Below are 17343 nucleotides of genomic sequence, written 5' to 3' on the forward strand. Positions count from 1 at the left end.
GTGTGCACACTGGTCTCTGAGAAATTATACTATTCACTCCCCCATATATACCCTGCAGCTTTTCCATTGCTGTCCACTGATTAAAATGCCCATCTCTTCTTCACTTGGTGAGCTCCTACTCACCCTTAAATCCCACCTCAAACCCCTGCATGAAACCTTGTTTGATTATCCTGTCAGTAAATTATCCAGTTAGTCATTTAACAATTGATGTAAGTCCTTTGCTCATGTACCTAACACTTATTATTTTGTGGTATAAGTGTTTGTGTGTTAAATGCCCTAACACAGGAAGCAGCATTAAATAGTAGAGAGAGAGCCAGTCTCAAACCCAAGAAGACTTGGGTTCAGGCCTTTCACCCCGTCTCTATTGGAGGTGTTACTTAACATCTCAGTGTTCTAGCCAGCTCTACAACTACAATTGCATAGAAGGTTTTGACCTGCATTTGGTGAGAGAATTTCTTCACTCAGGGAATATTCTATATCAATGAAATCACAGGTCTTTTCCCTATCTTTATGCCCCAATAGATCCTAAAATCCATCGAAGCAAGGCCTGACACTATCTTATCTAAGCTGGTTTTAATTTACTCAAAGTTCTAGCACACTGCTGTAAGTATGATGGGTCTGTAATCATTATTTGTTGAGTTGGACTGAATAAATTTACAATTCGTACAAATATTGATTTATTCTCTTAAGTATTTTATTTTCATCCTGAAAATGCTGCTCTTTGGGCAGTTAAAGAATGCCTGGTTTTTTTTTTCAGGTTACTACTCTGAGGAATCTTAATGCACCCGTGGTCTATGACTGAACATCTCCAATAAACAATGAAATCTAATCCTGTAGTTTAGTGTATTAGTCAGAGGACTGTTCTTAACTATAACTTTAGGAAACTCCCCCGATGGATGACAGAAGGGCATAACTGTTTTATTTCCAGGTCCTGAAAAATCTCCAAGATTTAACAGTCTAGGAGGCTTCAAATTCACTCTGCTCTTTGCCATAACAACTGTATTCTTTGGTGAACAGTAGTTGATTTTTCTAATGGGCAGCTAGGTGGCACAGTGGGTAGAGCGCCAGGTCTTTAGTCAGGAAGACCCATCTTCTTGAGTTCAAATCTGGCCTCAGACCTGTTTGCCTCAGTTTCCTTAACTGTAAAATGAGCTGGAAAACTAAATGGCAAACCACTCTACTATGTTTGCCAAGAAAACTCCAAATGGAGTCACAAAAAGTCAGACATAACTGAAAATGACTGAATGACAACAAAACAATAAATTGATTCTCTGAGTGAAAAGAAATGAATAATTCTACTTGCCCACTTTCTTCCCTTTAGAATATTTAATGCATTTCTATTTCATTTCCCCCAGGTTGCTATTCCAATGAGGTTCAATGGCAAGTCTGGTGTTGAGGTTCGACTGCCAAATGACCTTGGAGATTTGAAAGGGTACACATCTCTCTCTTTGTTTCTTCAAAGACCTGAATCCAGAGAAGATGGCGGGGATGAAGACATGTTTGTCATGTACTTGGGCAATAAAGATGTAGGTATTTCTTTGACGCTTGTCTTTTTTTTTTAGAACACAGACTATATTTTTTTTAGCTGTCCACAAGTATTTAAATTATATTGGCACTATGGCAAGCATTATTGCCACACCATTAACAACCCCTAATCATGATTCTCTTGACTTATCCTGTAGGTTAGCTCCAAGGCCCAAAATGATGAGTGCTATTACTGCCAGCAAAGTGACCTCTTCGACCCTGGCTCCATAGACCAGGGGTCCCCTATTAATAGGTTTGGCTCTCCTGTAGATTTGGCAGCCTTTCTTCCTACATCTCTCCATCAGTGTCTACCACCACACCTTCTGCCACACTCCTTATCTATGGTTCACCAGGTTTCCCAGCCAGGTTGGGAACCCATTCTATAGCAACCCCATTCTTCTCAAGGACTGTTCTACCAACACTCCCACTACATATTTAGAGACTTCACTATATTGTTTTCCATTGCTCCTCTCCCCAGGTGATCTCAAGGCATCAAGGAAATGAAGAGTAGCTCCTCTTTGGAGAACTCTGTACCTTAAAATGTCCAACAGTCTCTCTTTACATTTAGAGACACCAGGATAAAGAGAAAACCTCTCTCCTCCTTTGCAGATAATAGATATTAATAACTTCTCTAGCCATAAAAAATTGTCTTCTTACTTTTTATCCAATGTTTAAGACCTTATATCACTAAAATGTATATAAATGCCTTTTTTAGAGTTTATGTTCATTTTTAACAATGATGTTTATGCTTCTGTTTTTTACTTTGTTTGACATGAAATGGATATCTTGGGAAATACCTCATTCAGAATGTCACATTTGGTAGAGAACTATTTGAAATACTAGAATCTTTTTGGCTACTAAACTGTAAATGGATGTCACTGGAGGACATCCGCTTTCAGTTTCTCAAAATCAGCGTTTTTTTTTTCTCCTGTCTACCTTATCATATTTTGGCTTTTCTAGAATATGTACCTAGTCTTACACCCTGCCCTTCTCAGGCCTCATCAATCTTCAAATGAATGATTTGTTTCACATGTGCCAGGCACACATTTTTATTACATAAGATTTATTCATGTTTGTAATGAGCTTCTTTGGCCCCAGGAGTGAGGAAAAGTCAGTGTTGGAAATTCGCTCAAGCACTTTCTAATGTCTCTAGGCTTCAAAGGACTACATAGGCATGGCAGTAAGGGATGGCAAACTTGTTTGTGTCTATAACTTGGGAGACCAGGAATCTGAAGCCCAAATGGACTCCATTTTGACTAAGAGTGTAACTCAAGAGGCAGTTATGGATCGAGTGAAATTTCAAAGGTACAAACCTAAACTCTTATTCTTCTTCCTTGCACTAAGACACCGTAAATGTTTCTGCTCTACCTACTGCTTGTTCCTATTCTGAGTGCCGGGGAAGAGACTTGACTTTTTTTCCACGTAACTTCTTTACTGTTTAGGATCTTCCAGTTTGCAAAGCTCAGCTACTTTAAAGAAGCCACATCCCATAAGCCAAAACCTCCTGATTTCTATGACATGGATAGCGGGAGCGGCGATGTTCTTCTGAATTTGGACCCTGAAAATGTGGTCTTTTATGTGGGAGGCTACCCACCCAATTTCAAGGTGAATGCATGTGGAATTCCAAGTTAAGGAAGCTGTTTGTCTGAGTTTCTATAAAGGCTCTTTTTATAATGAGCTAATTTTCCCCAATAATATCTTTATTTTGATTGTTGTCATGGCATAGTGGATAGAGAGCTAGCCTGGAAGCCAAGAAGATATGAGTCTGAGAACTCTGACACATGCTGGCTGTGTGACCCTGGCACACTCAGGCCCCTCAGCCACTCTCTAATGTCCACTAGTAGAGAAAGTGGTGTCCTGTATCTGTAGAAAATGTTTCCTCACCAGGAAGTTTTTTATACCAGTAAAGTCACAGGTTGAATACCTAGGTTGATTGTCACTAGGTCATACAAATGGTTAGAGCTCTGAACCTGGAGTCAGAAAGATATGAGTTGAAATCCAGCCTCAAATATTCACCAGCTATGGGATTCTGAGCAGGTCACTTCACCTCTGTCTGCCTCAGTTTCCTCATCTCTAGAATGGGGATGATAATTATAGCATCCACCTCTCGTGACTGTTGTGAGGATCAAATGAGGTAAAGGATTTTTTGAGCCTTAACGTGCTATGCAGATACTAGCTGTGTAGCTGTCTCCCTTTCATAGCTTATAATCCAAGTACCAGCTACTGGTACTTGGCTTCATCAGGGGATTTGTGTTTGTTTTGTTGCAGCTTCCTCGTGAACTACAATACCCTCCCTACAAGGGCTGCATTGAATTAGATGACCTCAATGAAAATGTTCTAAGTCTGTACAACTTCAAAAAGACTTTCAATCTCAACACAACAGAAGTAGAGCCCTGTAGAAGGTGAGTGAAGCACAGGAATGACCTCCCAGTGCCTTCATCACGAAGCAGGGATGTCATACAGGAGATGCTCTTTGTTTTACTTGTCCCCTTGGGCTTCTTTCCTCGGCTGTAGAAGGGATATAGAGAATTCTAATCCATGACTGAGTGTTGATCTATTCTGTTTATGTCCCCAGGTTAATCATGTCCAGCTCTGTAGCTGGATCTTTAGCTGCTAGTCCACTTTTCCCCCAGATCTCATTGAGACAATTCATAATATTGAATTACCTATGTATTTGTTTGTGTGATTGTGTGTGTGTGTGTGTGTGTGTGTGTGTTCTATGGGTATGGCACCTTGCACTGTTTGGTTAGCATCTCTTATCCATAGACTCTATCCAAATGGAATAAATAGATGGATCCTAAGAGTCTGTGTTTCCTCTGTAACAAGATGGCAATATTTGTAGTACAGATGCCCTGCTCAGTTCCTCAGACAGACAGACATCCGTATGTCCTGTTAATATGGCAGTTGTATATCTGTTAACTTGCTGCCCTGTCTTCTGACTTGCAGTGATTTTATATTGACAGGAACAAGGAGGAGTCTGACAAAAATTATTTTGAAGGCACAGGCTATGCACGGGTTCTAACCCAGCCCAGCACTCCTTTTCCAAACTTTCTACAGACAATTCAGACTACTGTAGATGAAGGCTTATTGTTCTTTGCCGAACATCAGGTAAGTCAAAATCTGGTATCAAACCACTGCTAAGTGAATCAATTACAAATTATTGATTCACATGGGTTCCATCTTTGACACATAGTGGGTGTGTAACCCCTGGGCAACTCACTTCACTTGTCAAAATTGTCCTCAAACAATTATCCAAGACTATATGTGGCCAAACAAATGCTGATCTACATTGGTAGAGTTACCCTTTAGGGAGTTCCCAGTAGCAATGAAAAAAAAAAAAGTACAGTCGCAAACCCACCTCCCACCCCCATCATCCACCCAAATTCAGTGACTTTGGGAAATTTGTCTACCTTAAAAACTGGAAGATTCTTTTCCATTTATATTTATAATATTCAGCAAGCTGATTGAATAAATCGGAACTAGAAATGGAAATAAAATCTGGATACTTTTCAGCCATGAAGCCTGCCAGTAGAGGAGGGTTCAGGATATTAGGCAGCACCTCAAATGGAGCATCAGTCAACCAATAAGCATTGATTAAGTGCCTACCATGTGTCAGTACTGTTCTGGGAATGAAAATACAACAAATGAAGCAATTCCTACTGGCGAGGAGTTTACATTTTAGTGGGAGAGATAACATGCATACACACACACACACACACACAGGTGTACAGAATAAATATAAAAAGAGTAAATGCAAATTAATACAAAGTAGTAAAATACAAGGTAATTTAAAAGTCTTAAGCTTTTTGCTTTCTATTTTTACACAAAACTGAAAGGCTATTATATGTACAATTCTTTCCATGTTTGTAGGATTTCTTCATATCTTTAAGTATGGAAAAGGGATCTCCTGTGTTGCGATACAAACTAAATTCAAAGCCTCCAGAGGAGAGAAGAAATCGAGTACTCATAAATGATGGAACTGATCAGATGGTATATAATTTTTAACTCTTAAAAATAATACTTCTCAGTCCTTTTAAATCAATTCAGTCAAGACACCTGAACCAAAGAAACCTCATGAATGATTTTTCAAAGGGTCCCATACTATGTGATGATGATTTAATCACCAGGAACTTATTCATTTTGTTAGTTGAAGATCCAGAAGTGGAATATATATTACCAGAGCCATTTTAAATGTTTTAGCACCAGACCTTTTGTCCCCCACAGACAATGCTGTTGAGTGTGTTTAACACTCTGAATAAATGTGACTGAAGAGCCACATGGATCACTGAATCAGGGGGACTTTGATGGTCTGTTGGAAATAAGAATGCCTTTTTATAGAGTGGTAATAGGTGGCATAGTAGACAGAGCACCAGGCCTAGAGTCAGGGAGACTCATCTTCCTGAGTTCAAATATGGCCTCAGACACTTACTGGCTCTGTGACCTTGGGCAAGTCACTTAGCTCTGCCTCTGTTTTCTCATCTGTAAAATGAGCTAGAGAAAGAAATGGCAAGCCACCCTAGTATCTTTGCCAAGAAAACCCCAAATGGAGTCACAAAGAGTCAGACATGACTGAAAAATGACTGAACAACAATAATTCCTTTTGGGTAATTATGTGCATTTCTCTACCCATTTGCTGATTCACATCTCATGCTCATTTCAGATTACAATCAGGATGGGGAAAACCCAAAAGCTTCTACGAATAACTGTGAATCAATCAGTCATTGAAGTTCGGGGTGAAATTTTCGATTTTGACACCTATTATCTTGGAGGAATTCCAATCTCACTCCGGGAAAAGTAAGTCAATGTGGTAGGAAAAAAAAGAAAATTATTTTCTGTGATCATTATTTGTTTAATTAATATCTATGCATGTATTGCACTTCTTTTTCCCAAAAAGGAACAGAAAAGAAATTGTCCACCTCAAAGCACTAACAATATCCAAGCACAGCTTGAATTGGACAACTAAGTCTGAATGGAAAAACCCAACATGCAGAGGAAATACTGAAATAGATAATAAAGATAATAATAGCTCATATTTATCTACCACTTTTTAAATGTTTAAAAAGTATTCTACATGCATGATCTCATTTGTTAATCGTGAGATTAGCTGTAGAAAGAAAACAGATCAGGCAAAATCTCTCCTTGTGAGCCATCCAGTGACTGAGCCAGGGGTACTTTCCATGCTGTTGAAGTACAGACTCATTGGGTAATATTCCAAGCTGATTGGCATGATTTTTCCGGTTTATAAACTGTATGCAAGATTACTAGGCATTGCTCTTATGTGTTTCATTTAGGCATTTGGCAGAGGCAACTTCTCCTCTGATGCCTGCCAGATTTTTATGACATTTTATGAAAAAAGGAATTCTTTGTGTTAATAGGACAAGTTTTAAGCTGTCAGGATACCTCTAAGGAACCCAGAATGAGAAAACTTAAAAATATTGATTCAAGTAGAGCTGTATAATGTTTATTTGTCACTCTTCTATTAAGTGCAAATTTTAAATTCCCCATAATCTTGACATTTATTCAATTAAATAGACTAATTTAAGGTAGCTTGCTCTTTATAGCGTGCCAGAGAATAGAAAGGAGAAGATAAAGCAATAAAGGGTTCCATGTGTCGAGTGATCTGAAACCGAACTGGATTAGCACAAGCACTGTAAAGAACTATGAGGCTTCAAGCTAGCAGTGTCTACTAGCAGAGAGCTTTAGAATAGCAGTATCCTAAGTGTCTGTTGACTTGAATAAAGATATTCTTGGCTTACTTAACTCACTTGCAGATGACTTAAAGCTAAGAGAGGTCACCAGTCCAATGGATGACTGTCCATATTCAAAAAAATTTTGATAGTCTAGAACAGAGATTGGCAACCTGTATACCCTGCCACCTGTTTTTGTATGGCTCACAAGCTAAGAATGGTTTTTAAATTTATAAATATGTTATTTATAGGCCATATGTGGCCTGCAGGCCATGGTTTACAGATCCCCCCACCAGTCTAGAACACTGGCAAAATATAGTAAGATAAAATTTATTTGGGATCAATGTCAAGCCATACACTTGGTTTTAAAAAAGTCAACTCCACAAATACAAGATGGAGGACGTATGGCTTGACCGCTATCAGTCCCTGTGAAAAAGATCTGGAGGTTTTAGTGGATTGTAAGCTCATTATGAATCAACAATGTAATATGGCAACTAGAAAGATAATGCAATCTTAGATTGCATTGAGAGTGCCCAGGACATGGAATGCACTATTCTCATTGTATTCTGGGCTTTTCAGATAACATCTGGAGCATTTGTGTGCAGTTCTAAATGTTGCATTTAATAATTCATTAATAAGCTAAAGAACATCCAAAGGGCAACTAGGATAATCATCGTCATCAATATTAATTGATATTATTATTGTTATTAATTATTGTTATACCTGAAATCATTATAGCCCATTAGAGTTTACAGAGTACTTTCTCTACATGTATTCTCTCTTGGGAGCTTGGCAACAAACTTGTAAGGGAAGGTGCTACCAGTATTAACAACTCCACTTAGACATAAAGAAATCAAATCTCATGGGAAGTTGGGTGACTTTACTACGGTCATATATCTAAAAATTGCAGAAGAAGCACTTGAACCTGGTCCAGGGTCCTGTCCATTATTCAAGAGCCTCATGGTCATCATGCCATATAAGGACCATTTGAAAGAGCTGGATGTTTAGCCCAGAGGGGAGAAGACTTAGGTCATGAAAACTGTGTTCAAGTATTTAAAGGGTTATCCTGTGTTAGGTATTAAGTTTATTCTGTTTGGTCCTGGAGGACAGGCCCAGGAGTAGTGGATAAATAGACGGTGTAAAGAGGTGAATTTAGACTTCACATAAGGAAACACTTTCAAACAATTAGAACTATCCAAGAGTGTTTGAAGGAAGTGGGTTCCCTCTCACTAAAGGTCTTCAAGCAAAGGCTTGTCAAGTTTTGAAGTAAGATCCTGTTCAGAAATGGTTTGGACCAGATGGCCTTTGGCAGCTCTTCCCACTTTGCAATGCTGTGAGTCAGAATAATAATAGCCAGCATTCATATGGTGCTTTAAGGTTTGCAAAGTGCTTTACATATTTCATCTCATATGATCTCCACAACAACCTTGTGAGGGAGGTGCTATCACTATCTTATTTTACAGATGAAGAAACTGAGGCCGATAAAGATTTAGTGACTTACTCAGGGTCATGCAGCTTATGAGTATCTGAGCCAGATTTGAACTCAAAGCTTTCCAACTCCAGGTCCATTACTCTATCACTCTACCTGATACCTCGCTAAGGACAGTAGGGACTGATCCTGTGACTTCAATAGTATTAGCAACTTCCAGGTGAGGAAACTCCTTCTGCCAGGATAATTAGTAAGTGTTTGAGATGAGTTATGAATTCAGGTCTTCCCGACTCCACATCAGGCCCTCCATCTGCTGTGCTGCCCAGATGTCCAACAGCTTACTGTGTGACTGAGGGCATTAGTTAACCCTTCGATGCTTTTTCCTTTCCCTCTATAAAATGGAAATCATACTTATCCTACTTACCTCATAGACTTTTGATGACAAATTATTAATTAAAAACTCTTTCAAAAGTAAAGGTCAGTTGAGAAGCATTTTCGAGTACCTGCTATGTGCTCACGGCTCTGCAAGCTGCTTATTACAATTATTGCATGAGAATGCATACACATTTTTTGTTGTTTAGTCATTTTCAGTCATGTCTGACTCTTTGTGACCCCTTTTGGGGTTTTTTTGGCAAAGGTACTGGAGTGGTTTGCCATTTCCTCCTCCAGCTCATTTTACAGATGAGGAAATTAAGGCTAACAGGGCTAAGTGACTTGCCTAGGGTCACACAACTAGTACATGTCTGAGGCCGAGTTTGAACTTAGGTCTGATTCCAGACCCAACTCATTGTGCTACCTAGCTTGCCGTATGTGTGTATGTATAGGTGTATATGTGTGTATATGTGTGTGTGTATGTGTACATATGGATGTATATATATATATATACACATACATACATACATACATACATATACATTATACATACCTTATGAGATTTTATATGTAGGTATAAAATCTCATACAATAATCATAATAAGCAGCTTGCCGATGTGTGTGTGTGTGTGTGTGTGTGTGTGTATCTTATAGGCCTTAATGCCCTGGATATGCATCATCTCTTTTTATTACATCATTGAACTTCTGCCTGATATAAAGTAAGAGGAGATTCTAATATTCCTCTGTAGGACCAAGAGCTACCTTAAAGAGTTGGTCATCAGTCCTAATATGTTTCCTATCCCCTGTGTGGATGGCGCAGTCAATCATGAGAGTGTGCCAAGGTGCCCAAGGTCTGGTTAAATGTCCACACAGTCTCCTTACATGGGATCAGAAGCACTATGTAGAAAGGTATCAGCATTAGAGGGTGTGCAAAAGGGACTAGTAGAGTAGATCCAGTGTGACTGCCAACGAATTTCTCTTTTGACACATTCATTCGCTCGATGACCATTTATCAGTTGAGTACTCTACGTAGAGCACTTTTAGGTATCCTGTATGTGTCACCTCTTTAGGAGAATAGTTATTTGCATTTCCAAAGGCTGAAAATACATAGGCTGCTTTCTGTGTTCTAGAGTCTAGTCCCCAGTGGAATAATAATAGCAACAACAACAACTATAGCAGAATTAATATAGCTCTTTATTGTTTACAAAGCACTTTATAGACATCACTGCATCAACTCTCTGAGGTGGGAATATGTGGGTGTTATTCTATCCATTTTAGAGATGAGGAAGCCAAGACTCAATGAGGCTAAGAGCCTTCCTCAAAACCAAGCAGCTAGTGAGTGGCCACCGTGTGTGTGGAAGCAGAGGCTCTCACCCCAAATCTAGGGAGTGTTCTGTCCACAATAGCATGTTGGGTTAAACTGTCTCCCTGCCTAAAACCTCTTAGAGATCAAAGAGAGCTTATTAAGCTGAAAATATATATAACGATTAGAAAAAAACTGTAAGAAAAAGTCATATCTCCCCCTAGATCTGAAGCAAAAGAAGCATTTTATTTTTTAAAAGGCTACAGTGTAATGAATATTTGTTTCCTCTTTTTCTTTTTAATGATATTTCACTTCATACATATTACATGCAGCTCAGCTGCTCATAATGAGTAAAGTAAAAATTAATACAAAAGTATTTCCATTTAGGAAAGTGAGCGACCTGAGAAATTCACAATGAAACCTGCTTTGTGTTTTTCTTAGCATATCATTTGCTTAGGAAATCCAAGTATTTTACTTCAGGCAGCTCTGCCTAAATTCAGAGTCAGACAGATCCAAGGACAAATCCAGATGCAAATGACTAAGGCGACCTGTTCCTTTGTCATTGATGCTGTTGTAGAAAGTATGGAAGCTTCTTCTGTCCCTTTTTTGTTTCCCAGCTGTGGTCACCTTTCACTCCTCCCACTCAAAGTCAACTTCTTTAAATCATTAAAGCCTCCAAGTTGAAATACCTACAACTTCTTGGTGTTCTACCTCTCCAAGCCTTGGCTTCTTGCTCTGTATTAGCCAACCTTACTAACTTGGTGATCATTGAAAAGTTGATTTTTGAGACTTTAATTTCCTCATTGGTTAAAAAAGATAAAATTGGAATTGAACCCCTTAAGGGTACTCCCAGCTCTAAATCTGGCATTCCCATAGTGTCTTCATTCATTTTAGATATTGGAAACACAGGTATGTAAGGAATTGAAATGGATTCTCCCTTTGTCACAAAATAAGCCAGTCTCTTAACTCCCATCTTTATATTCTATCTATTGTGACTATCTTGTGAGGTCTTCCTGAGGATAAATAGCTATAACTCCTGTAGCCATTTGTGAGCTGAAAAGTACCACCAAGCACAAGATATTGCAACTATTAACTATGACACTTAAATGGAATGGGAGTGTCACACCAATCCTTTTTTTTTTTCTTTCCTAAATCAGGTTTAATATATCCACTCCTGCTTTCCGAGGCTGCATGAAAAATCTGAAGAAAACTATTGGGGTTGTTAGGTTGAATGATACTGTAGGAGTCACCAAAAAGTGCTCAGAAGACTGGAAGGTAATTAGAAGAGTTGATTCATGACTAACTGTTATGAAGAGTTCCATGACGCCTGGGTTCTAGTACTGGTTCTATCACCCTCCATGTAACCATAGGCAATAATACTCCATGGACCTCAGTTTTCCTATCTGTAAAATGAGGCAATTGGATTAAATGATCTCTAAGTTTCCTTTCAGCTATTAAAATTCTATGAATCTAAGTATGGCAGCTCTTAAAGAGTGCAACTACCAAACCAAATTATTTTTTGTGTTCATGAAATTTTAATCGCATGATCTTTTCTAGTTCAGTACCATTGGATTACAAATAGTGATGTCAGACTTGAATAGGGGGTTACATATTGACTAAGAAAACCTCAAATTAACATTATCTATCTTACACTGTGTTTTTATTTATTTTGTTTAACATTTCCTAATTACATTTTAATCTGGTTCTGTCATACTTGGGAGTTTTAGGGTGTCATGCGGCCTGTGGGCCTCAAATTTCTGGATGACAGAATTACATGGTATGCACAGAGTATACAGTATACAATCACCATGAATTTATAAAGTTAAGTTCTGTAACTTTTATATATACATAGCAATGTTGTATGATGATCAGCTGTTAATGACGTAGCTAGTCTTAGCAATACAATGACCTAAGACAATTCTGAGGGACTCATGATAAAAAATGCTATCCACCTCCAGAGAAAGAACTAATGGAGTCTAAATGTAGATTGTAGTATAATTTCTTTACTTCTTTTATTTTTCTTGGGGTTTTTTGGTCTGTGTTTTCTTTAACAATGTAACTAATATGGAAATAAGTTTTGAATGACTGCACCTGTATAACCTATATCAAATTGCTTGCCTTGTCCGTGATGGGGGAAGGAAAGGAAGAAGGGAAAGAGAATTTGAAACTCAAAATTTTAGAAAATGAATGTTAAAAATTTGTTACATGTAATTGGAACAAATATTTAAAAAAATAAATACGTACAAAGTGCTTAGAAATGACACAAATATACAAAATATGTACATGAGAATATAAAGATGGTTGACTTGTTACGTTGCTGTAAAATATCTCTCATTTCTTCTGAAGATGTTGAATAGATTTCAAACCATACATATTGCTTCAGATAGAACCAGTAGTAGTGGGACGAAGGGGTGCAAATAAGATCACCCTAGCTGTGTAATTATATTTTAGTTTTAATAGCAAAGTGCCTAAGATGCTAATGACCAATTCCTTGTTTGTGTTTCAGCTTGTACGGACAGCATCACTCTCCAGGGAAGGACAGCTAAGTTTCATTGACGTGGGGCTGCTGGACCCCAACAACTTTCAGTCTTCGTTTGGGTTTCAGACCTTTCAACCCAATGGCATGTTATTAAGACACCAAATAGGGGTAGGAAAATGCTATTTACATTAAATATGAAACCATTTTTTAATCCAGCTGTTGGTAGAAACAAGCTTTGGAGGGGGTTGGTCAGTAAATACAATGTGTTTATGCCACAGCACTCAGCAAACATCAATTAAAAGCCCCTTATGGGCAGGCCCCTGTTGTGTCACTTTTTTGACCTAATATGTTCAATGTTACATTTTTCAGCCACAAAATGAGCTGTGCCTTCAGGCCTGAACTTAAAACAAAATCAAACTGGTAAAAATTAAATATTTGAGTAATTCACAGAATTTATTGTACATATTCATGGAAATGCTTCAATTAAAATAAAAATAAATTATTATTCTATTCAGTGATGCAGCTAGACGTTTCGGGCCCCTAAGGAAAAATATATATTCAAAAGAATCCCCACAAAAGAGCACTGGACTTGGAGTCAGAAGCCCTGGGTCTGTTTTCCTGACTGTGTGACTTCAGACAAAACATTTAAATTTTCTGAGTCTATTTTCTTATCTGCAAAATAGAGTGAACGCTTTCACTAACTACCTCACAGGATTGTTGTAAGGATTGAATGAGGCCGTTTATGTGGAGACAATTACCAAACCACCATATAAATATTAGCAATTATTATTACAACGATCTCCAGACCCACTACAGTACAAGGGTGTGATGAGTAGTATTTACTTCCCTGGAAGGACCAAAAGAAGGATGTAGGCAGACTTCCCATGTAGGTCCATACTGTAGGACTATGAAGTTAGCTGAGTAACTTACCTTCAGCTAATATGTGGCTTCTGTAACTTCAGAGGACACTGGCAACTAGGTGACATAGTGGAAAATAGAACATGGGACTTGGAGTCAGGAAGACTCAAGTTCAAATCCCACCTCAGACACTTAATAGCTATGTGACCCTGAGCAAGCCTCAGTTTCCTCATCTGTGAAATAGGGATAATAATAGCACCTACCTTTCAGGGTTGTTGTGAGGATCAAATGAGTTAATATGAGTTAATACATTTTGCCTCTTATTATATGACCAACACTTAGCGCAGTGCCTGGCACATAGTAGGTATTTAATGTTTATTGATTCATTGATAATTGATTGACATAGCTGAAGTAAATATGTAAATGTATTCTGTAGAGCCTTATACATCATGAAATTTTATAAAGTTCTAGCATATTTTATAAAATTTTCCTGTTGAGCCGTCAGAACTCTAAATCAGGAGGAGACAGCTGTTGCTTGCAGTTCCCATATTGTGATTCCTTCCAGTCAAAGTTTTGTTGCTTGAAGGCAAGAACTATCTTTCGTTTTGCCTTTGTCATCCCAGGGCCCTGCGCAGTGCTCTGCTCCTCATGAATCCTCACTGAGTTCTGGGATGGTTGCTTAAGCTCTTTTTGCCCTCTGTGCCCCGAAACCTCACAGAGGCTGTATTAAGAGTGGTGATTTCTATGGTTGTACAATATTAGAAATGCAAAATCTTTTGTAGGGGGGGCAGAAGGGAGGAACAAACAACTATCCTTAAACCCATAGAGCTTGTCTTTAAAACTGGCTCAGAGAGTGTCTATGCTATCTATTAACATTTTGCAGTGGCTTCCCTAGATAAGATTTTGGTTATAAATTTGGTATGTGAAATATTATTCGTATTTAAGTGAAAATTCATTGCATTGGTCATCATGTGGGGTTTTGTGTTGGTTTCAGCCAAATACCCTACACATCTCTCTGGAAGATGGTCACATCGAATTAAGCTCTAGGGATCATGGCACTCTTCTGAAATCTCCCCAGACGTATATGGATGGTTTACTGCATTATGTGTCTATAATAAAAGATGATACCGGGTAAGTATGCATGCATTTGTGCTAGAGGAAAAGATTTCAGAATATCTTTGTTCTTTTTCAGTGTAGATGCTCCTTTAAACAATACAAAACATGACCCTTTCACTCCTTAGTAAATGGTTTCACGAGTTGGCTGTGGCCATGAAAACCCACGCTTGCTGGCCAACCTTGTGGCGATGAGCCTCTCCAGAGTTAGGCAGGTTGGTCTTCAGACAACCAGGACAGAGTCCATTATGGGCCAGTACTCCAAGGCTTTCCTGTCTAGTGGGATCTGCCAGTGCTTGTACTATGGACATATGGGTGTTGATCTTTGAGAACTTAGGTCACCTTGATACCCCACCTTGGAGAAGCATCAGAACAGAACATTCTAAGTAAAGAAAATGAAAAAATTGATTTAACCTTTTTTCAAGGAATTAGCTGTCAGGTTTTCTGATCTTTTTATAAGATGTGTAGAGGCAACTGGTTTCCAATGGTATAAAGAGCTCCTCTCAGAGCCAAGAAATCCTGGGTTCAAGTCCTGCCTGTGACTCATACTGGCTGTGTCACTTAATCTGTCAATACTCTAGACAACAGTCTTCAGGCTTTAAGTTATAGAGAAGGTGCCAACATGTATTGGTAAAAGGAATTTTCTTTATCAATTAAACCTATATCAATTAAATCATAACTCTACTCACTATCCCTTTATAAATAAGACATACTATTCTTGATTCTGCCATGATCTTGCTTCCAAGTATAGAAGTTTCTTCAATTTTATGTATTAATTTCCTTATAAAGAAAAAATAGTAGTGTCAAAAGTCATAGAATGGATTGATTACTGAGCTATCTTCTGTAAAAAATCTGAATGTGTTAAAGGTCAAAATCAGTATGTTGGCTCAGTTTCTTCCCCAGCACATTTCATTGTGTTGGGGCAGCTGGCTAGCACAGTGGATAGAATACCAGGCCTAGAGTCAGAAAGACTTCAGTGCAAATCCAGCCTCAGACATGTACTTGCTCTGTGACCTTGGGCAAGTCATTTAACCACTGTTTGCCTCAGTTTCCTCATCTGTAAAATGGAGATAATACTAGTACCTACCTCTCATGGTTGTTGCAAGGATCAAATGAGATAATAATTACAAAGCACCTAGCATGGCACCTGACACATTGTAAATACTATATAAATATTAGTCATCATCATCATCATTATTGTTATCATCTTCCCAGGCTAAGTCTTCTGATTGATGACAAGTCTCTAAGAGACAACCAAAGGCTTCGGATTTTCCCAGACTCACAGCAATCCCTACGCTTTGGTGGGAGTGATTTTGAAGGATGTATCACTAATGTATTTTTCCAGAGGTATGTGGGTTTTTTTAACCATTGAGATCCAAGTAGGGAAGTGGTCTTACTCACAATAACTTTCACAGTAATGATTTAGATTTTGGTTTTGTCCTGATACGGGAAGGATTTTTTGTCTACAGGTGAGTAAGCATATTTACAGAGACAGAATTTTTCAAACATCTAAAAGACCTTTGTTTATATGCTACACAAATGTTTGAAAAACAAATAGACACAATAAACCTGCAAGCGTATTTTTTTTTCAGAAGAGATATGATCCAAGTACTCATTGCTTGAGCGTACCTGATGTTCCTTGCAAGGGCTCCCTCCCTTTTCTTTTCTTCCTTGATGTTCTTCAAGACTCTGTTTCCCTCCTGAGGGACAAGGGCCTCCTCTCACACATCCTTGAGATTTCCCTTCTCTTAAGATCTCACCCCACTCCCCCAGTATCTCACTTTACCATAGTGCTCACTGGTGCTAGTGATGGTGGAGAAGGTGAGGGCTACTGGCAGTGTAGGTGGTGGTGAGGGAACAAAGGAGAAGAAAAGGGGAAAGAATGTCCTATTGCTGATAGAGTGATGAAATATCCTCTAATCATCATCTAGTGTAGCAAAATAGGGAGATTGAAATGGGAAACCAGGTAGCCTGTGTTAGCTTAAGTAATGCAATGAATTTTATCTCCTTGATTGGCAAGGGATAGAATGAAGATGGAAGGCAGGGTGGAGAAATGCAGGTATATTCTTCAAACTCTGAAGGCAATTTCCCATAAAAATATTTGAATATGAGGTAGTTAGGTTCTTGAGGCAGTTAGGTGGTGCAGTGGATAAAACACTGGGCCTGGAGTCAGGAGACCTAAGTTCAAATGTGACCTCAGACACTTACTAGCTATGTGACCCTGGGCAAGTCACTTAACCCCTATTTGCCTCAGTTCCTAATCTGTAAAATGGCGACACACTAGAGAACGAAATGGCAAACTGTTCCAGTATTTTTTCCAGGAATACCTCATGGATAAAAGTTTATGGGCTCATGAGGAGTCAGACATAACCAAACAGTAGCAACAGTTAGGCTCTACACTTCAGATGCATAACATGTTAAATTGACTTTTGTGTGAAAATGAGTATTTTTGAAGCAAGATACCTCTGGATATTAAGTTCCTAAATAATGTTTCCAGATTTGAAGAACTTTTGGAGCAAGGGTTCTTAGGGGTGTGTGTGTGTGTGTGTGTGTGTGTGTGTGTGTGTGTGTGTGTGTG

At 38.6% G+C, this 17343-nt stretch overlaps 1 protein-coding gene across 2 annotated transcripts in view; it reads left to right on the plus strand.

Annotated features, from left to right (window-relative positions):
• The window catches only part of LOC114053893 (laminin subunit alpha-3-like), a 325673-nt gene that overhangs the window by 292458 nt on the left and 15872 nt on the right, over window positions 1-17343 (plus strand). For both annotated transcript variants that reach the window (XM_027877010.1, XM_027877011.1), the window contains 11 exons: window positions 1356-1526; window positions 2678-2829; window positions 2967-3129; window positions 3793-3926; window positions 4488-4632; window positions 5395-5514; window positions 6185-6318; window positions 11473-11590; window positions 12822-12962; window positions 14647-14783; window positions 15981-16112. In XM_027877010.1, coding sequence (XP_027732811.1) covers window positions 1356-1526; window positions 2678-2829; window positions 2967-3129; window positions 3793-3926; window positions 4488-4632; window positions 5395-5514; window positions 6185-6318; window positions 11473-11590; window positions 12822-12962; window positions 14647-14783; window positions 15981-16112 — 1547 coding nt within the window. The remainder of the gene's footprint in view (window positions 1-1355; window positions 1527-2677; window positions 2830-2966; window positions 3130-3792; window positions 3927-4487; window positions 4633-5394; window positions 5515-6184; window positions 6319-11472; window positions 11591-12821; window positions 12963-14646; window positions 14784-15980; window positions 16113-17343) is intronic.

This window comes from Vombatus ursinus, unplaced genomic scaffold (assembly GCF_900497805.2).
Source record: "Vombatus ursinus unplaced genomic scaffold, bare-nosed wombat genome assembly UNPS02014812.1, whole genome shotgun sequence".
Taxonomy (NCBI): domain Eukaryota; kingdom Metazoa; phylum Chordata; class Mammalia; order Diprotodontia; family Vombatidae; genus Vombatus; species Vombatus ursinus.